This window comes from Thunnus thynnus, chromosome 17 (assembly GCF_963924715.1).
Source record: "Thunnus thynnus chromosome 17, fThuThy2.1, whole genome shotgun sequence".
In the NCBI taxonomy this organism is placed as follows: Eukaryota; Metazoa; Chordata; class Actinopteri; order Scombriformes; family Scombridae; genus Thunnus; species Thunnus thynnus.
In genome coordinates this window covers 14,678,677-14,700,749 of record NC_089533.1, presented here as the reverse complement: position 1 = coordinate 14,700,749, position 22,073 = coordinate 14,678,677, and the positions used below count along the sequence as shown (strand labels likewise).

Sequence of the window (22,073 nt, the reverse complement as noted above, 5' to 3'; positions counted from 1 at the left end):
GTTTTAAAATATTTTGTCTGACTTTACCGTGATGACATCAGCGACGCTCCCTCTCTCCTCTCCCATCCTCCGCACAATCAGAAGTGAAACTGCTGATTCTCCATCATCTCTGTGTGTGATCTGCTGTCTGACCCATCCACCATATACTCAGTTACCTGAGTGCTGACAGCAGAGCTCCATCCATGGCATCTTTCTGAATCCACGATTCTCTCATCCTCCGGTGCGGTCGTGACATAAATAGGCTATCCGTGCGCTTTTGTTTCCACCATGCTGCAGATTGGAGATGAAGTGGTGTATTTCTCGGCGGTGTTTCTGCTGGTGATGTTAGGGACGAGGAGCGCCACGGGGGCCTCCCTTCTCACTGCATTGCTCTACGTCTTTATGGTGATGTTCCGGTTTCCTGCGGTGCCTGCGAACCAGGCCGGCCGTGTCCTGCGGCCCAGGGCTCCTTCAGGCGGCGTCACGGTGGTGGCGCACCGCGGAGGGAGCCATGATGCTCCGGAGAACACCCTGGCAGCGATCAGAGAGGTCAGACTGACATCCAGTCATCTGATGAAAATGCTGGAGTGCTGCACTGTATTATAGGCTACTTTAGAAATCACCCATGTCTATTCTCTGTAGTAATCTATAGAGGACCACATGGGAATTAAAGTCCCTAGGGAGATATTAGGACATTTTTCCAAAAAGGATTTTGTCTAATAATAACTGTTATATAATTATATTGATAGCCTGGCCTAATAGTTGCTTGGGCATTGCATGTCGTGTTTTTTGTTTGTTTGGTTTTTTTTTTTAGGTGTAAGCAGAACACACTAATCACGATGGTCAGGTTTTTATCAGCCTTTACAGTGAAAGCAGATCAGTGTCTATGTAGCTTTGTATTCTTTTTACCTTTTAAATGAACCATTATACTGATGCCATCTGCATTATGAAGTCTAGAATTGCATAACCTCTGACTCACAGGCTTGTAAATCCTTCCCCTCCCTCTTGTAACTCAATGTCCTTTCACATGTTGAAGGTGCTGAGTCAGCGGTGCTTGCAGTGTCTCATAGCTGCCCCACATGCAGTCATCACTGTGCCCACCCACTCTTACCAAAATCCTCCTGAGATCATAACACACCCAGCTTTCTCTCATATTATAGCATATTATATAGCTTATATCTAATGTCATGGCAAATATCTCTCTGGCTCAGTTGAATCAGCTGTTTTCAGGGTCAGTAATCACACCCAAATCACACTGATGCTGTGGTGCACTACAGTTTGCTGCTCCTCAACCTCATCATTGTCTTTGTTGTTAATGTCCATTTTTATAAGATTGTATGACACGATACAAGACTGGATGGCACAAGTTTCCCTCCCTTTCAAACCTGATTAAACAGTCAGTGGCTATTGAGTATGTAAAATGTGCAGAATTTTGGTCCACCAGTTTATATAAAATCCTCCTCTAGGTGTCACTTTTGACACTTGAATATACTGTATTGTGAGTAACATGGTCACTCGGTCGTGCTCACTCAGCAAAGAAGCCCTACTTTATTCAATACATTCTCTATTCTCTTTTATATTTGGGAATATTTACTCATTCTTTATTTATGTTGTCATTTTGAAATAGTTGTAATACACTGTTTCTTCTCATAATCATTCCAATCTAACCTGGGATTTTGGGGCAATGTACTGCTTTTGTTAAAAACTAGTATAGCTCCTATGTTATGCCTTTGGACTGCATCCTTAGTGACCATCTGGTCACTTTTTTAAACATATGTAGGCTAATTTCCATTTTGCAAACAAAACTGTCTCTTTATCTTTTTTTTCATTCCATAACTTCTTGCTTTAGGCCAGTAGGAACGGGGCTACTGGAGTAGAACTGGACTTGAGTTTCACAGCTGACGGAGTGCCCGTACTGATGCATGATGAGACTGTGGACCGCACCACCAATGGCTCTGGACCAGTTAACAAAATGCAGTTTGTCCAGCTCAGGAGACTAGATGCTGCTGCTCGCCACCGTCTGAGGTACACTGCATTTCAAACACCCACATCAGCTAGTCTAGACTTGTGATTTCATGCTCAGATAAGGAAACTAAGACCAATGTGTCCATGAAAAAAAAGTGTGAAGTTCTTGCCAAAAAGTGAAAATGCAGAAATGTCCCACAAATATGTCACCATTTAAAGTTTTTGACACATCACCTCTTGTCCTACTTGTTCTTACTTGGATTTTATCACAGATGTTAAAGACTTTAAAGAAAGGAACAGGAGAAACAGACTGGGAGCATGAATGTGTGAAGTTTTTACAGCAGGAATATTACCTCTCACAACTGATGTGGTTGTCTTCGCGGCCAGGGAGAGGTTCAGCGGAGAGAAAGTCCCGACTCTGCAAGAGGCAGTGGAGGAATGCATCAGACACCAGCTGACCGTCTTCTTTGATGTCAAAGGTCAACCTGATAAGGTAGCGAATAAACTGAAACAACCTGACAGACAAGTGTTGACAAAAAAACTCTTTTTTTTGATACATGCATATCTACAATTCAGCCAACCTCCTAGACAAGAGGATTACTCAGATTGCCTACTTTTGTGATCTGCACTTTGACCCTATAAGAGGGCACATATTTCAGTAATTTCTTTGACAATAAACCAGCTTATGTGGATAATTACATAATGTTGCCTTAGTCATTTGTCCTGTTTTTATGAATGATTGAAAAAGGTCTCCTTTCTTCAATCAGGCTGCATCAGTGCTTCATGAGATGTATAAGAAGTTTCCGGTCCTTTACAATACCAGCATGGTTTCCTCCTTTGAACCAAAAGTCATCTACAAGGTAATAAAACATATAACATATTAACACAAATGCTTATCATCGTCTTTAGAAAGATGTCTTAGTGTTTTGGCTGATATATTTGAAAGTTTTGTTTAGTTTTCTCTGATTTTCTGTTCCTTTAATTATTTTATCTCTAACTTACTTCCTTGTTTATCTACTGAATTATTAGATGTTATGTATTATTACATGTATTTGTCATAAAGAGCTCTGATAAAAACTGTATAAGATAAGACAGCATGCTGTTGACGCCTGACCTCTTCTGATCAATAGATGCGTCAAACTGACCCCAACGTGGTCACGGCTCTCACCCACCGGCCCTGGAGACTGAGCCGCTATGGTGATGGCACTCCTCGGACCCTATCGTCGTGGGGTCAGATGTGGACTGGGGTTCTGGATGTGTTGCTGGACTGGGCTCACCACCACATACTGTGGAAACTCTGCGGAGTCTCTGCCATCCTTGTGCAAAAAGACTTCATCTCACAGTAGGTGACATTAAATGTGTTTCTTCATTGCGATGCAAAGCCGTGTGTAAGTCACAGAGTTTATGGAGTTTTATGATGTGTTTATTTGAAAACTGAATTACCTTTTTTTCATTTAATTCAGCTGTGTAGTAATTCAAAGGTCTGGGAAGATTTGAAACTGTTAGGCACTCAAAAAGCAGGATATATTTGTAATTTAGTGGTTGACTCAGCAAGTTTCTTTCTATCCAGAAAGAAACTGTCTTTATAGATGTACACAAATTGGTTCTGCAACAGATTGTTTGTCCAATTTAACTTTATTAATTGTGAAAATCTGATATGATAAATACCAGGATGTCTTTCTATGTATATGAGATAATGAGAAACTAGCAAAATGCAAAACTGCCTCCAGTTTAAAATGGTTTCATTTGCTTGGTGACATTGAGACACGTAGCACTGGACCATCTTCTGTGTGAATGGTTCTCAACTTTGGGGTTGGTAAATCTGAGGGGTCACAACATAATTAAAGGCAGTAAGAAAATATATTTCAAATATGCAAAATTATGTTCACTTTTTGTTGTTTTTTCATGTGAAATACTAGATGCTTTCACCACTTCACACCTCTAAAAATCCTTCAAATGAAACTAAAAGGAAAATGCTCATAAGCAGACATTACCTCTTTTGATTTTTTACAAGCCAAAAAGGTTGCAACTGAGAATGTTTCTCTGGCTTTGGGCCCTGCTGTTCATCCACCGATCTGTACTGTCTCCCCCTCCTCCTCTTCTCTTTCACTCAGGGACTATGTTCAGTACTGGGCAGAGCGTGACGTGGAGGTGGTGGGCTGGACTGTTAACACAGCTGTGGAGAAAGACTACTACCAAAACCTGCTCAACATTGGCTTCATCACTGACAGTCTGCTGGAAGACTGTGATACTCATTACTGAATGATCTCACACACACACATGCGAGGTTGTTCAACACATGTGACAATGATTAAAAACAAAGAAAAAGTTTCCTTATAAACAAATTAGACATTTCATTAACATTTCTAAGTTTCTTTTCTTGTTTTTTCAAAGAGCATAACATACTGAAATACATAGATGAAGTTTTAAGAGGGAGGAAGCTTGGTATTTGGTGCTAACCAGCTGAGTAGTGGCAATCGAACAAAGCAAGCTTTATAGAAACACATATATGATTTAGCGTAAGACATAATAACACATTGTTACCTGTAGCTGGCATACAGGTAATTTCCCTTTAAATCTACAGTCACGTTAAACCATGAAGGCTCTACTGTATCCTTATCCTACTACCAGCAGCTATACCTCCGACTCTCCTGGACCAGGGATTAGGATTACGCTACTTTAAAGATCTTTTCTACCTTCTGTGCTGATCTTTCAGAGGCTTTGTTGCGGCGTTTAAAGAGACATCAGTGTATATAATTGTAACTTTAGACATATTGGCATCATATTAATGCCTGCTATCATGATATTTATCCAATTCATAGACTTCTCTTGTGCATATTCTACAACTTGACATAATTGTTTGATTAATCTGAAATTTCCCCTCTGTTATTAAGTGCCATTGTTGCACAAATACATGAGAAATGTTGTTATAAGACATTGGCGTATGATAAAAGACACTTATATAAAGAAGACAAACAACTTGTAAACCATAGAAAGTCCTCACACAAATCTCACAGACTGAAAACAATTTAGAATTTGTTTAAAAGCGAATTGTCTTTTAATTCAGCATTTAATTCAACAGCTGCTCGGAATAAGAAATGTTTATATCTATTATATTACAGTATGTGCCGGTCTGAGTGCTCTGACACATCTCTGCCACCAGAGACCCAGCAGTTTTGGCAGACACATGAATTAAAAAGACTAAACATTTTGATCCTAGCTGCACCGAAAGGCCTCTGTTGTCTGTTTTGTGATCAGGGCCACAAACAGGATTTAATAAAATACTGAGGTCAGGAGTTCAGATTCCTTCAGTGCCACCCCACCTGCAAAAGAAGTGTTTGACTAGACACCCAAAAAACCTTAATATTACATTTCTTTCACATTATATTTATTCACTTAACATTTCAGTTATATATTCTGCACATTTTATCTCTCTACATAATGGTCTAAATGCTGCTTTAAATAATTCTCCACACTGCCAGGTGTATGATTTTGGGGGATAAATGCTAAATCCATTAAATTGACTTTTATTGAACTTAATTGTTTTGCATGAAAACATGTACAGATACTGACTGTGGAGAATATCAGAATCAGCCTTAAAAACCTAATTGTCTGTAACTGTAGAATGTAAACTGTTAATAAAAAGCTCCAAATTTCCAGAGAGGGTACAGAGGACATGAAATAAACATGTACAATAAGAGAATCTTGTAGGCTAAAGATGAGGTTATTCTCTTGAAAGAAAAATCTACATTTCAACAAGACTGTGGTCTGAGATTAGTGATAAATCAATAAGCGATTACTCATCAACATTTCCCTGTTTGGCTGAAATATATCTTCAGAATGTATATCCAGTCTGCAAAACAGATGGAAGCTAATAATGCCTTGTAAGTGAAAATCCTGAATTAATAAATGTTTTTGTATTAGTTTCCGTTAATGGCCAGCTGTGTGTCTTTGTGGACTTCGCTTTTTAATTTACCACGGCATCACTAGTTAGTATAGTAAAGCCTGATTGCATTGTAAACAGGGTTATGTGTGTGTATGACTGCATTGTGCACCTGACCTCATCTGTGTGTACTGTAAACACAGAAACGTTGGATAGATGGAAAGCCTGTTTCCAGACCCTAAAACAAGTCCAGAATAGACAGATGACACCAATTTAATGAATTCTTGACCCACAAATTTAACTCATCTGAGTGGATTCTATTTTTGAGATTGATTTTATGCTGAAAAATGGCAAATCTGTGGAAAAGGAAGTCATGACTAAAATCAAAAAGTCATTATTGCACTGCACATTTGTATCATCATGACTGAGCAAAATAAGGAAAGAAAAAGTGACATTTTCTTCACATTCTGGGAATCTGCTTGTCTCTACTGAGTGGGGAAAAAACTGTAAATGAAGCTCTTTTGGGTTCCTCCCTCTGAGTTACAAATTTAATCCCCACAATACTGGGACACTGTCTCTTTAAAGCGCAGAGGGAGGCGTGTAAGGACGTCGAGAAGTGGTGCGCTTTGACGGTGTGCGTCCAATGTCTTATGAATGACAGCCGATGTTTCGGGTTATGTGACATTGTAGCACTGCGGGACACTTTAGCACCAACGTGACTTACATCGGTGTCTGGTCTGCAGGTGAATAAGCGGTAGGGTCGCCGGTTGAGATGCGCCCCGGCTGTTGGTTTTACGCGGAAAGGAGCGTGGCGCACGGTTCTGCTTCCTGAGGTTACCAAACAGCCTGAACGGTCTCATGTCTGCTCCGTGGATTTGCTTAACCTGCGAATTGAAATTTAACCTGATTAGCTGAGGAGAGGACTGACGTTTCTCACATCGAGAGAGGTTTTTTTTTTATTTTTTACATCGGCAGATCCTGGAGGAATGTGTTTAACTTAAAAGTGCCTTTACAAGTAGACTTGCTCCTCCTGCCATCTGGACTCTAGTTCTTCTCACAAAGTGCCAAACTCTAAGTTTACAGGTGGTTTTCCTTGCGCATGATGTACACAATTACAAGAGGTCCCAGCAAACTGGTCACCCAGCGACGGACAGGTAACAACCAACTTGCAACCCTTAAACACTCATTGATAGATCCACCAGGCGTTCATCTTGTTGGATAATGATTCATGTGGAACCTACATGTGCATATGTTCCTACTTTCTAGGGCCTACACAGCAGCTTGACAACAAAATTAACGACTTCAAGCACAAACAAACGTCCTGGAGCATGCCTGAGTAAGTGTCCAACTTCTGGAGAGACAGCTCCATGTAATCAAAAACCACCAAAATGCTTTTTTTGTGCTGTTTATTCATGTGTGTCTTAAAGGTTTTGGACATTTTACAAGGACCAGACTTACTTGGCAGATTAATAGTGTTGGTTAAAGTGTGTGACAGTGTCCTAGCAGCAGTGGACGTCATCAGCTTGAGACAGGCAGTGTCCATCAGCGAAGGACTGAATGATTTATAACACACCTTCAGAACCAAGGCTGAGTGTGCCTGCTTGGCTGTTTTCATGCCTTTGAACCAGCCTCTATGTGTGTGTGTGTGTGTGTGTATGTGTGTATGACCTTGTGGGAAGGCAAAGGTGGCACATGGTCCTTCATTCAGCTGTTGCAATCTCTAACTCCTGCACAACCAACCTTGCTTGACTTTTAAGAAACATCCTGCTGGAAAATAACAGTGGCAAGTCATGTGTATTATTTTCAGAAATCATCAGACTATTTGTGACATGTTTTCTTTCTTTCTCCTTGTGCCCACCAGCCTTCCTGCACCCAAGATAGTTTTCAACCGTCTGAATGGTAAGAAGTACCATCACCCTACTCCGGCTCTGCCCGCAGACAATCAGCATGAAGAGAGCTTCACCCCTGCACACGAAGAAAACGTCAAGTTTGTCTATGATGGTAAGGAAATGAATGAATGGTCTGACTGGAAATACAAGAATATGACGCTAGACAATACATATTGTATCATCTTCCAGCCCGTCCCTCACCGGCTGTTTTGTGAATGACTTTGTTTTACTATCAGAGTTTATAAGAACTGCTAACCAGCCCCCCTCCCAGGCCTCACCCACACAGCTGCTCTGACACTGATAGGCACCTAACAGAGAGCCGCTCTCACACCCACATATCATGCTCCCCATGACCCCCGCTGCCACACGTGCTGAACAAAACAGGATTTTTGGCTTTGACTTCATGCACGCCAGCCACCAGGGAAAGAGGCTTGTTGTCTGCTTTGAGCAGCAGCAACAAAGGGGTCTGACGGGTTGAAGGGTTTTGCTGGGTCTGGGTGAAACTTTACACAGTGACCCAGTTTTGAAGTGTGTGGCTCTCTTTGGCATTCACAGGCTGGTTTAGTCTCCGGGAGACTTCATTTGGCTCAGACGCTCTTACTTTTCTGTGTCCTGTTAGTTGTTGGCATTGAAGCTCAGCCACGGCAGCTCATAAACAACTTCAGTAACCTTGTCGTTGAGCAGACAAGGACACAAAGTAGGCCCGACCTCCGCTGTTGAGAACGAATACTGTTCAACTCTCTGAAATACCTCAACCCACGATATAAACACTCGTTCAGTTGACTTTTCTGAAAGTCACGACCTGGAGGCCGCTACCAGAGATAAAAATCAGCCACAGTTCACATACACACACTACATGTGACGAGTCCACATGTTGCCTTATTTGAAATACAAACGTTTGCCAGGAGTGACATGCCTTTGTAGCAGTTGCCCTTGTGGACTTTACTTGTTTGACACTGTGGGTGTGACTGACGCTAGGGTGCAGGACTTTTTAACTAGGACAGTTAGGGACATTAGCTATTACCTGCTAATAACAGTCTTAATAGTATATCTTTAGGTTCATCAATTGTTTAATTCATTAAAGGAGCATGCACCACCATGAATATGACTGTGTTAAATCCTGGTTGATGTGCAGGCTCTGATAGTTGATTAGAAGCTTACTAAATCAAATAATTGACATACAGTATCTTAGAAGTGTTAGTGGTGGCTGCACTGACTGATCTGTTTTGTTTTCAGCGTGGCAGGAGGTGGTGCAGCAGGAGCAGGGGCCTGACGCGGCTCAGGGAGCAGTCCACTATAAAGAGACCACTCCCAGCCCACACATGGACAGTGAGTACAGCTTCTCCTCCTCTGACACAGTTCTGTCCTCCTCCGTCCTCCCTCAGCTGCTCATGTCCTCAGGTCATAAGCCTATTTGTTTAATAGTTCATTTTAAGGCTGAACCTAAGCCTAAATAAATCTGTTACAAGTGTGAAAAATAAGAATCGAAGTTTACTGCTTTGATGTTTGGATGACTTCTTAATGTTTTTGTTGTTTAGTCTCTTATGTTAAAAGCCCACAGTCTTGTAACTGCTGTAACCTGTACAGTAGGTTATATCATGACAGCCAGCCAACTGAGGATTAGTGGAGCTGCTTCTAATCCTTCCAGCTGGAAGGAAATGAGTAAAGGTTAAGGACCTGTCTCTCCTCATTGTCCAAATAAGACGTGGCAACTCTGTGACACATCTTTAGATACTAATTTACGTTTCATACTTAATTGTCATGTCAACCCAGTAGAAAGAAATTTGTTTTTAAAAACACAATATATGGCATGCATGGAGGGAAGATGAGAGGACATTTCCATGTGGTCTGTAGTGTTAAGTTTCAAATTGTTATTTGATTTTGCAGACCATAATCAAAATAGTGCTAAAGGCATTAAATGTGCAACCAACATTACCTCTACACAGCCAGTTGGTTGAAGATATACAGTTTTTTCTTAGCCTGAAAAACAAACTGAATATCTGTTTAGTTTTACTTCGTTATTCAGGATTTTTTATGTTATGTTCAGGAATATCAATGAATCATTGATTATTAATTTGTAGGAGCAGTTCCTCACTGTGTCCACTAGAGGGCAGTGAACACTCCTGATTCTTTGATAACACAAGATAATGATAATAATGACCAGTTATAATAATTATCAGTTCAAGTATAAATGTGTATAAGTTTTGCTGTAGAATGTTACTGCTGTTATTTGTAATAACTATACTAATAATTACTTCTACATTTTGAGAATGAGATATTTAATGATAAATTAATAACGAGTTTGTTAGCAACAAATAGAATGGTGTCACAGTTCCTCAAGCATTTTTTTCCCACCCATATTCTGCAAAAACCCACCCCTAACCTTCTCACGCCTCATGCCTAAACCTAACCAACGAAGTCAACAAATACTAGCCAATCAGAGGCTAGTAGTAGTAGGAGGAGGAGGAGGGCGGGTCTTCACAGAATGTGGGTGAGGAAAAAAAAAGTAAGGTATTCCTCACTACGACCACTAGAGGGCAGTGAACTAGTCAACTGTAAACAGTGAGCGTCAAGGCAGACACAATGCCATACTAACTCTTCCGGGCATAACTTTAAATTATAAATTATATTATATAACTTAACTCTACTTGGCACCAAGACATGTCTTATTTTTCTATTTCTACATGTTAAATACACACATTACCACTTAGAAATGACCTGTGACAGAGCTTCCGTAAGGCTAGCAGTTTCCTCCCTGCTTACAGTGTTGGTGCTGAACTGATAAGAAATACAGAAAGAATAAATATTCTTTAGATCTTTATTTATAATTTTGACTGTGCCAATTCATTTATTTTTCTGGTGCATAATAATCTTTTGCACTCCTCTCTTTCCTTTCTCAGGCTTTGTGCCGATAGATCTGGATGAATGGTGGGCTCAGCGCTTCCTCGCCAACATTGACAAGCTATCCTGACACTTTTTTTGGATTTGTGGATCTTGACGGACAGTCAGGAGATGAAGGCCTGAGGCAGGATGGCTCACTGGGGAGAGGAAGCCTGGGAGCGGCGGCTCTCAGCGCCCTCATGTGGTTCAAATGGACGGACAGCACTGGGATGCCGACATAAAAACCACAGTCACTTCTCTTGAACTCTAGCCTTTTAACTACAATCCATCCAACTCTGAGTAGTCAGTCTGCAACAGACGGCACACTGGAGGACAAGTCTTGAAGCTGAGGTTTCCCTCATCTTACCACCCGCACAACAGAGATGTAATGTTACTTTGAAATGCAGTAAAAATTGTATTTTCAAGAAGCTCTGTACTGACATCTTTTTTTTTTAATCTGCCATTAGAGTGGATCCATGTTTATTCATCTCATCACCGACATCTTCATAAACAATGCTGTGAAACCTGTGAAGTATCTATGTTTGACGACTGACAGCTGACAGTTCAGTTATAGCTAGTACATCATCTACAGTATATAAGTTCTCAGTTCACATGTATTTCATCACAAGAAATATTCTCGCATTTCACGTATTCAGTTCATAACATAAAAGATTAAATAACAAGAAAAAAGGATGAAAAGATTAAAAAAAACAGACAATGGTAACAGCTCTTTTCAGCAGTTAGGACGTCTTACATTTGTAGCTGGATCATGAGTAATTTTACCACCACTCTCTGGCATCTTCAAAGCTGTAACTCCACATTTTAGAATAAAACTCTGCTGTGGTGCTTACACTTGTCATTTCAAAAGGATTTTCAAATGCAACTCAAGAGCTCAGATTGTATTACTTCTACATGTCTGACCTAAATTTTAACACATCTGAATTATTTATTCCCACTTAACCTCCTCATCTCTACATTGTTTGTGGCTGATTTGCTTCCAGACTATTCAGGATGTGGCCTGAACGTTTATTTTATTGGACTTGGTCATTACAACAAGGTATGATCGGAGTGTGAAAGTCACATTGAGATGACAGGTGTAACCACAACATTCACAACAGGCCTGTTTGTGGCACATAGTCTTCCTAATATTATTACCAAAGCATGAGGACATAGAAGTCTTTATGGCAAAGCTCTCTAGGAGGCTGCTAGCACTTCATCTTCACTCCATTTTTTGTTTTAAAGCCTTTTTGTGCGCTCCATCAGCGGGGATGAAATACTCCAGAAGGGGAAACAGATGTGATTTAATGGTTTCAGATGAACAAAGGCCTGTAGTGCTCTTCAGAAACTGCAGTTCTCCAGCTTTGTTAGGCCCTTCAGCTGCTGTAAATGCTTCAGTCTAGCAGGCCACTGTCAGTCTGCACTGTTCATGTCTGCACGCAGCTCTCAGTGCTTCTCCAGAGCTTTCGTCAGCAGATCGTTGAGGCGGGAAACCATCGGCCGGGGGTCGTCGTTCAGGCCTGCTGTGATCATGGCGTTGTCATAGATCTGAAAAATATAGATAAATGTTTAGAACCGCCCTGGTTGGTTTCAAATCAATTATCAAATCATGTCAAAGACAGTAATAACATTTAGTTAATTACCCAGTTGGCCAGTTAACTGAAAGTTAAGTCATTTTATAAGTAAAAATTCCAAAATTTTACAGGTTATGGCTTCACAAGTATAAATATTTTCTGGCTTTCTTTGTCTTCTATGATAGTAAACTAAGTATATGTAGGTGTTGGACTGCTGGTCAGACAAAAACAGTTAAACAAGTCAACTTCAGCTTTGGGAAATTGTGATGCACATTTTTCCTTATTTTCTGACATTTTATAGACCAACATTAATCAAGAAATTGAGAAAATAACCATAGACAGTAATCAGAGTAAACAATAATGAAATAACTTAGTTGCAGCCCTACAGTAATATCCAGTGAAAGGGATGGATGACATGCAGCCAGAACAGCTAACCTAACGGACCAGTATCTATTGTTTATCATCTATCATTTTAATTACATTGATATTTTCTGTCACAAATTGAGAGAAATGATTCCCTGACAAAAAATAGTCCCCAACAAATGCACTAATGCTAAAAACTGCTGTTTTAAGAAGTTATGGATACTTTTTAGTAGTGAAACTATGTATTTTGGGCCTCTATTTAAGATTTATGTCTTCAATAGGAACAAGCTAGGCTGAACACCACAAGGAGAGAAGGATGTCAGAAAGTATTGAAAGACTTACACTTTGCTGCTTTTGGTCTTTTCATGGGGTGTGTTGACAGTACAAAATAACAGATGCAAACCGGCTTTATGCTTTAACAGATATCATTATATAAATCTAACTCAGTTGTAACCCACAGTACCTGTTCCAGAAGCAGTCCAGCCAGTTCAGAGTTTGTGTCCTTCAATGCGTGCAACTTCTTGATCAGATCATGTCTAGCAAATGATGGAAAAAAGTACAGTGAGAGCTGAACACAATCTACATTATTTAAAACAATCCCTCTACACACACACACACACAGACTCCTCTCTTACCCTGCGTTGATCTCCAGTGTGGGCTGCAGGATCTGGGCTCTTTCCTCGGCGCTGCGGGCCAGCTGCTGGGTGCGGAGGAAGTGGCGTGCAGCACCCATTTCAAGCACGGTGATCATAGCTGGGTGGGTGTCCAGTCGTGGAGTCAGCTGGGAGCCAAGAGTGATATTGTTTTATGCAAGGTGTGTTTAGGATGAAATATGAGACTAAGTTGATAACTTAAAGAAATGTGACATTAAAAAAAAACAGTTGCTCAACATTTAAATACATGATTTCTTCTTAGGAAAAAGAACATTTGAGGCCTTGGGTTTAAATGTTTACACTTGAGCTCAGTTTATTAATCAACAGAAACCACGATACCAAATCCAGACATACCAGACACACATTTTCTTTACCTTTATGTTGGTGACTCGGGTACTGAGAGTATTCTTCATCCAGGCTATCAGGTCGTCCGCCTGCTCCTGTGTCAAACGCTCAGAGGCTGCGGAGGAGAAAAGAAAAACAGGAGTCAGAGTTGATTTGTGTAGCAGGAGCCATCTCGCTGTCACATCTGTAATCCTAACTGGACACATGAGAGGGAACCAGACCGGGTTTGCTGTCCTCGAACTTCTCCTCCTTGTAGTGATCCACCACGATGTCCGTCTCTGCTGAGATCAGCTTCTTCTTGTCGAACTCCCTGAGGTGGAGCAGGGTCAGTTCATCGAACTGCTCGTAGCAGAACAGCACCTGCACGCATGATATTGTCACAGTTTTTATTAACTGACATATCACAATCTGCCTTTTTATCAGTCACTTTTTTTCTACTATGACACAGAAAACTGACTATTGTATGATAACCTAGTGTTTTATGAATTAACCTATCTGGGTGCTGATTGCACTAAATAAAGTACAAAGTTTAAAGTTTCAAAGCTACACAATGAGGTTCAGAGTTTGGCTACGAGCAAAAACATTTTAGACCTTGTTTATAATATCCAGATTTACATTTGAATCTTTGTATACTTGTGTAGCAATAAAGGCATAAGATTATGGTTGCTTCTACATCTAACATGTTTGTTGCAGTTCAAACAAACTCTGGTGCATCTGCCCATTCACCCGTTTGGTTTGTTTATGCTGAAGTTAAAGCTGCAATTCAAATTCAGTTCAACTTCCAATCCAACTCTGGTGTTTGATGTCTGATAGAAGATACAGTTGTGATTTTAGCATGAATATATATAGGCTAAACTACTATTAAAACTATCTGCGGATTGTGGGAACTGTTGAAGAATCGATATGTATAACCAATGTATATTTTTATGCAAGATTTTTTGGTGACCATAGTAACACATATTTGCTTTAGTAGATGCTTTTTTTCTTCTTTGGTCTAGACCAAGTGAACAGAGCTAGAGGTGTGAAAGCGACCTCAGGGCTAAAGCAGACCGGAAATAATAATTTTTAAAAAAGTATAGGAGGTATTAAAAGTATAGGAAAATAACACAACTTAATTTCACTCAATACATTTGGGGGATAATGTGATGAGCTACCCATTAGAGCTTTTATTGCATGGGCCTTCAACCTATTGATTTCTCAGTACACGTCTCTACAGGTTTAATCATCACTGAGAGTCCTGTCAGCCTCTCACCTCCATGTCTTTCTGTTTCATGGCCTCGTAGTAGGGGGAGTGTTCTGCGAGATGGCGGTTGGGGGCGCACAGGTAGTAGATGTTACGTGTGCCAGCCTTCATGCGGGCGGAGTACTCCATGAGACTGGTCTGCTGGCCCACTGGCAGAGCTGAAGACTCAAACCTCAGCAGCTTGGCGATATCCTCCTGCACAGAGACAACATACACCGTGTTTCTGCTGTTTTCAACACCGGCCATCTTTATGTAACACTGGTCTCTGATGAAAACAAAACCCCCCAAAGCTAATTCACCTTGACGTCCTGCTCATGGGTGGTGACGATGCCTTCCCGCATGAAGAGGCCGTAGTCCTCAAAGAACTTGTTGTACTTCTCTGGCTCCTTCTTGCCTTGGTCCAGCAGGAAGCGGATCACCCTCTGCTGCAAAACGTCACGAAGTTTCCTGAGGCAAGAGGTGGAGTAAAAGTAAGGATCTGTGTCACGCAATGTGAATTCATCAGTATATAGACTGTATATATTCATAAAAACATAGATTTTGATTATAAAAAAAGTAAGAGTAAGACACCGTGGTTAAAGAGAAGCGAATACATTTCAAACAAAAAACAAAGGGAGTTGTAAGTCTGGTGCTGTACCTGATGAGGGCACTCTCCTGCAGCAGCTCTCTGCTCAGATTCAGCGGGATGTCCTCACTGTCCACCACACCTGCACACACACAAGCAATGTTCAGGTCAGGATTTTTTTTTTTTTTTAATTATAGAACCTTTTTTTTTCTTAAATCTATGCATGTAAAAAGACAGTAGAAATTCTGAAACATTAACAAGCAGGAAGATCCTCACCTCGGAGGAAGCGCAACCACTTGGGCAGGATGTCAGTGGCTTTGGTCTGGATCAGCACCTTCCTGCTGTACAGAGCCACACTGGAGCCCATCTCCCTGCTCACGTCAAACATGGACGGCTTCTGTTGATAAATAAATTCATATCGGTAAAACTCGATCTTTAACACCGGTTGCCATAATTTTACAGGTTGGCAAACCGGCTTTGAACCTGGAAAGTTGCTGGTCTTTTTTTTACAAGGTCATCACTGGCTGTGCTTACAAAACTACATTGTGCACAAACAAAAAACAGCCAATCCTGAGCTCCTCACCGCCTCAGGGACGTAGAAAATGCTCCGGATGTTAAGCGGGGCGTCTGCACGGTAGTGCAGCGTGTAGCGGGGCTTGTCGTAGGCCTGGGCAACATATCGGTAGAATTCCTCGTGCTGCCAGTCACTAATCTCCTTAGGCTCCATCATCCACAAGGCCTGGTGACACAGAGGTCAAAAAACAATTGTATTTTTTAAAAAATCCCACAAAATTAAGTGTATGTTAATGAATCAATGTCTACATAATTCAACATTTAGTTTTGCTTTAGTGAATCTTCATTCAGTGAGCGTATGAGCATTAAAATCAAGATCGGCTCACCTGCAGAGTGTTGAGCCTCCGTCCATTCAGGAAGATCGGGAAGCTGACAAAGTTGCTGTACTTTGTTACAACGTCTGAAAACGGACACAACAGCTTGTCATCATTTGGAGAGATGGACTGATGTTTACCTTTAGCTTTGACACTGTAGCCCTTTAACTGCCTGAGGCGGCTCTGGCGGTCATACCTTTAACTCTGTCCTCAGAGCAAAACTCCTTGCAGTCGTCTTTGAGGTGCAGCACGATCTTTGTTCCCTGTTGAACGCCACTGGCTTCAGCGATCTCAAAAGCTCCAGAGCTGAAGGAGACAATGGCAGAGCAACATTTGGTTATAGATGTTTCACTAATTTGGGTATACACTCTTTGTTCTACTGCAGAACCTTCTCTTGATGTAAATAAAACACTTTCTTTCATTGCTCTCATTCCCGTCCCTTCCTCCCTCTCACCCATCTGAGGACCACTTGTATCCAGGTGTCCCCGGCTCAGAAGCCTGGGAGTAGACGTCCACACGGTCAGCCACCATGAAGGCCGAGTAGAATCCAACACCAAACTGACCGATGATGGTGCTGCTGGCCTCTGCCTGGTTCTGCAGAGCATCCAAAAATGCCTGCAATGTGTAGAAGAGATGACGATGATGACTGAAAGAGTGATCAGCAGGATACATTGTGTATAAACAGTATACACAGGTGTGAACTTCGTAGATCTGCAGTGGTGGAAAGTAACTAAGTACATTTACTCAAATACTGTATTTAAGTACAATTTTGAGGTACATGTGCTTGGGTATTTCCATTTGATGCTACTTTATACTTTCACTCCACTACATTTGACAGATTTAGTTACTTGTCAGATGAAGATTTGACACAATGGATGATATAACAAGCTTTTACAATACGGCAGATTGTTAGAGATGAACAAACCAGATAGCAAATAGCTGTCAACTCATTGAACAGATGAGATACACAACCGTACATTTTAAAAACTGAACCTTCATGTAGGACAGACATATCAAATAAATTACATGAAGAGGAAAGGAAAAGTGAAAGAACAGCACAAAGAGCAGAAATGAAAGATCTATAACGACAGCTACCTTTGAACCAGAACGGGCGATAGTGCCCAGGTTGGCAATCAGCTCCTCTTGGTTCATCCCGACTCCTGTGTCCTGTTATGAGAACAGAGAATCCCAGTCACTCAAAAATAGAAGTCACTCTAGCATGTTGTATCCTATTCATCCACCAGGTGGCAGTATCGCTCAAAAACAGGCCAGGACTCAGAGTGCACGGAGCACTTTTCCACTGCAGGAATTTATCAACCAGTAACCTGGAGCTTCTCATAAACCGGTTCTTCCTTTGTGTTTCCACAGTGTTTTACAAACCAGGACGTATCTCACTGTATCTTATGACTATGTAATTTTTTTATGTACTATTTGGTAGGGGAGCAGTTAAAGGACAGATAATGATGGAAGTGGTGGCACAGATATCATTTCAGATTTTCTTACATGTTTAAGCTACTTCAAACCACTTTGTAGTTTTGTAGTTTTTTGGTTTGCTCCACCGTGTGCATTGTGAATCTTTATTTTTCTCTAATCTTGTTTTATCTTTTTATCGCCCTTTAAATGGCCTCATCTCTCCAAATACTAATGAGGGTTTGAACGTCTTTATCTGTCCAACAAGCGTTCTCCATTATACATTTTTTTATATATATAGTATTGCTTGTCCTGGTTGATAAAGGTGCAAAAGTGAAGTGGTGGTTACAGTTTATTGTGGTCGTCTTTGCTGGGATTAGGGCTGCAACTAATAATTATTTTCACTATCGATTAATCTTCTGATTATTTTCTCAATGAATCAATTAAAAAACAGTGGAAAAGTGGCATTTACAATTTCTCATAGCACAGTGATGTCTTTCATTTATTTGTTTTGTCTGACTAACAGCCCAACAGATATTCAATCTACTGTCATATACATCAAAGAAAAAAAGCAAATCGCCATATTTCAGAAGTTGGAACCAACAACTATTTGGCATTTTTGTTGGAAAAAGTTACTGAAACAATTAATCAATAATCAAAACAGTTGCAGATTATTTTTCTTTTGACTAACTAATTGATTAATAGACTTATCTACTCATTCCCAAAATAGTCATAGAACAGCAGAAAGAAAAGCAGAACCTGTGGCAACAGTTAGTCGTTATATTACATTTTGTTCCTGCAGTGCAAAAGGCCTAGAGGTTGTAGGTTTCAGCAAAATTCAACATGGAACTAGAAAACCAACAACAATATAAAACTAATCGACTTAAATTCATGCAGGCTGCACGTTCTCCACAGACGTGTGTGTGTGTGTGTACCTGGATAGTGAAGGTGCCCTTGGCAGCGTCAGTCTGCAGGTGGATCTCCATAGGAGCCGTTTCACCACCGGCTGTGATCAGTTTGTGACGCAGTTTTTCCAGAGCGTCACTGCCGTTGGAGATCAGCTCCCTGATGAACACCTGGTGGGACGAGGGAGAGAAGAAGAGCAGTTATAGTTAACAGACACTGTAAAATTTTAAATCATAAATACTTTCCCTCTCTCTCACACACAAACCTCTTTCTCCGAGTACAGGGATCTGGCGACAATGTCCAGCAGCTTTTTCGTCTCTGCCTGAAATTCATGTTTGGAGAAGCTGCCTGGATAGATCAAAAGGAGGACAACGTTCAAATCATCTTACATCTCACAACCAGTAATCAGTTATGAGCTGTAACATTCAACAACGGTTATGAGTGCAGCTGTTCCAGCACCTTGTACGGACTCGGTGTCACTGATGATTGTGTGCAGAGGCTCCTCCTCGGGCTCTTTCTCGGGCTCTTTCTCAGGCTCTTTCTCAGGCACTTTCTCGGCCTCCTGGGTGCTGTAGTACGACTGCTGGCTGATGCCGAGGCAGGACTGCTGAGAGCTCCACACTCTGGGCCGGCTGCTCCACCTCTGCTGCTGTCCAACCTGCAAGTCTGATGACAGGTGGATTTAGCTGGGGGAGCTGCCTCACAAGAAAGCTGAGGCAGTGAGTGTTTTGTTTTATTGGATGCTTTACGGAAGGCTTATTAACCAGAATTAAACTTAGGTGTGCTGTCAAAAGTCAACGGAGGAGTAAAAATGTTCTATGTGTAGTGTGAAAAATTAGACATATATCGACTCACTCTTACTCACAGTTAAGTGTAGGAGTTACTTTTAAAAGCAGCTTTTAAGTGTTTTTAATTGTTCATTTAAAAAAAAATCTTTATATTTTCTCAAGTAATTTTAAGTCTATATATAAAACAATTAATTCATGAGTAATCCTGAATATTTCCAATTGCAATTAACACCTTCAATTATCAACAAGGAGCTTCAAACCATATAAATATGTGTGACATAAAAAAAAATTTGACCAGAGAGTTTGTGAACACAAACCAATACCAGCTTTATTGTTGCTGTTTTGACTGGTTAGGAATAACTGCTGTGATTTTCAATCAAAAGTGAATTTGCAGATAACAGTTTACAAAAACAGCAGCAGTTGTAACTGGTAGGCCAAAACAATCTGATTCTACATTATGAATATTGCTTTAGATGGCATATTGTTCATCAGGACAAATACCATGTACAGTCCTTCCATAAAACACATCTCAGAAGACGTCTCTGTACTGCAGACAGGCTGTTCTTACTTAAGAGATCCCTGGAGTTCTGGTAGCATTCAGTTTCCTTTTATTTTCTGATTAAGCAGCTTTAAGGTTGTAAAAATCATCTTATTCCACTCTGACATATTCGTATCATGTATATATATATATATATATATTTTTTTTTTTTTCGTAGCTTGTTTCAGCTCTTTGTTTAAGTTATGGGATGTGAGTGAAACCCAAAACCCATGAAAATATTCTATTCATTTTATACTCATTTCCCCAAATTCAGTCTGACATATCCGGTGTCGTTAACCCTTGTGTTTTACTGGCATTGGCTTTTCTTTCCTCCTTACGTCCCACAGACCCCCATTGCTGTATGTGTAAAATCAGTAACTATAAAATCATATCAAATGTTTATCCTTCAAATATTTTATTCCTAACCTTATTAAAACCCAATATCTAGGAAAGTACTGAAGTGTTAAATCTTCCCTTTGTCATATGAGATGACAAAGTACAGAAATGAACATACAGCATTGTTGTTACACCAGGAATGCAAATGTTTTATATATTACATGAGTTATGCATGGACAAATATAAATTACTTTTGTTTGACAAAAAGTCATTCACTGTCAAAGACGTACAAAAGACAAGTTCACAATTTTCCAAGTCTGTCATACTGACCATTAGAGGATCCCTTCATAGTGTACTTACAATGTAAGTGACGGAGGCCAAAATCCACAGGCCTCCTTTTGTGCAAAAATGTATTTTAAAGTTTATCTGACGCTAATATGAAGCTTCAGACATCCAAATGAGTGAAATCAAGTATATATATTTTCCAGTCTTTTTAGTGCCAAAGTCCCTCTTTATGTTACTATATTTCCACCGCAGCTCAACAGAGAAACACTGTCCAAGGAAACACAAAGAGGAAATTTGATGCTAAAAAGACTGTAAATGTGGCAGATATCCACTTGATATGACTAACTCAGACTACTGAAGCCTCATATAAGCTTCACATCAACTTTTAAATGCATTTTTGCACAAAATGACTGTGTGGACACATTGTGAATTTTGGCCCCCATCACTTTTGCACATTTGAAGGGGATCTTTTCATAGCCGGTATGAACAGGAGGAATGATCACAGCGAGGAAAACCTCCTCCAGTGTTGATAGTGACACCTGACTGTTGTTTTAAGACAGACTTGAAAAATGGTGGACGTATCCTTTAACCTACGTAGTGACGTCACTCATGTTTGGGGTCAATTAGAGCAAAGACAAGTCAAACTCCGTTAGTAAAACCTCTTGAACAAACTGTGATAAAACAATAGCAGTTATATATGTAATGCATACAAGGCGTTTTGCAAGTATCTGTTCTGTTGTCAAACACAAATCCGTCTATTTATGGCTGTTAAATGAAATCAGTTCATTCTATAAATTTCACTCTGTGTTTAAGTCTGATGTAATAACTTTATCTACAGCTGTCATGTCTATCAGACTAACAAACTGCGTTATCTTGTAGCTGTCAGCTATCCGGCTAGGCTAACACACATACACTCAGAGACACAAATCTTACATCCAGTGAAGGAGCGCGACACAGTCCGGCTGCTCAGCCCGCGTGCAGATGTCATCAGTCGTGAATTGGTCCTCTGAGAGAAACCGAAGGCGAACCGAGCCAGCGCGAGGCAGCGGGACATGGTGAACGACTAGGGGACAAGAACACACGAGAACTCGGGTCGTCGGTCGGTTGGGTTACACACCACACGCTAAACCACGGTGCACGAAGGACCCGTGCATAATGACGTAATCACGGCGTCCATCACACTGCCTGATGAGAAATGGGAATTATTACACACTTACTGCAATTCATCCCATGTAAAAAAGTATCTAGATGATTTTTTTCCTGTTTGACATGTATAAAAAACACCAACAGCCATAAATGTACAAATTTATCAATTTATCCTTCATTTGATTATTTACCAGCCACTTTTTTATTTGACGTGGATTAATTTGTTCTTAATTTGCCCTTCAAGGTCAAACGGTGGTCACCTAAAATGCCCTACAAATTCAACTAAGATATTTATACTTATTTAACTATATAAATAAGTTTGTCATTTGAAGCTGACAGGAGCTGAAATTATAACTAAATCTTGCATTAAATTTATCTACAACTACTCTGATGATTGATTATCTTTGGAGTCATTTTTTAAGTAAAAATATCAAACATTTG

At 40.4% G+C, this 22,073-nt stretch overlaps 3 protein-coding genes across 3 annotated transcripts; 2 read left to right on the top strand and 1 right to left on the bottom strand.

Moving 5' to 3' along the window:
* Positions 1–119: 119 nt before the first annotated feature.
* On the top strand, positions 120–6,300 carry LOC137168527 (glycerophosphodiester phosphodiesterase 1-like). Its single transcript, XM_067571161.1, has 6 exons — positions 120–528; positions 1,829–2,004; positions 2,332–2,437; positions 2,712–2,804; positions 3,075–3,286; positions 4,059–6,300. Exons 1-6 carry the CDS (start codon positions 268–270, stop codon positions 4,204–4,206), a joined length of 996 nt encoding a protein of 331 aa, XP_067427262.1. The 5' UTR covers positions 120–267; the 3' UTR covers positions 4,207–6,300.
* Positions 6,301–6,475: 175 nt separating this feature from the next.
* LOC137168528 (MAPK regulated corepressor interacting protein 2-like) lies at positions 6,476–11,024 on the top strand. The gene is made up of 5 exons (XM_067571162.1): positions 6,476–6,981; positions 7,094–7,163; positions 7,689–7,828; positions 8,953–9,045; positions 10,617–11,024. Exons 1-5 carry the CDS (start codon positions 6,927–6,929, stop codon positions 10,685–10,687), a joined length of 429 nt encoding a protein of 142 aa, XP_067427263.1. The 5' UTR covers positions 6,476–6,926; the 3' UTR covers positions 10,688–11,024.
* Positions 11,025–11,030: 6 nt separating this feature from the next.
* trap1 (TNF receptor-associated protein 1) lies at positions 11,031–21,623 on the bottom strand. The gene is made up of 18 exons (XM_067571160.1): positions 21,420–21,623; positions 18,999–19,205; positions 18,805–18,887; positions 18,569–18,709; positions 17,319–17,390; positions 16,678–16,838; positions 16,420–16,529; positions 16,236–16,309; positions 15,920–16,075; positions 15,613–15,733; positions 15,409–15,478; positions 15,071–15,218; positions 14,781–14,966; positions 13,750–13,888; positions 13,558–13,643; positions 13,166–13,311; positions 12,994–13,066; positions 11,031–12,141 (listed from the first exon to the last, which is right to left on the bottom strand). Exons 1-18 carry the CDS (start codon positions 21,538–21,540, stop codon positions 12,040–12,042), a joined length of 2,196 nt encoding a protein of 731 aa, XP_067427261.1. The 5' UTR covers positions 21,541–21,623; the 3' UTR covers positions 11,031–12,039.
* Between the last annotated feature and the right edge of the window lie 450 nt (positions 21,624–22,073).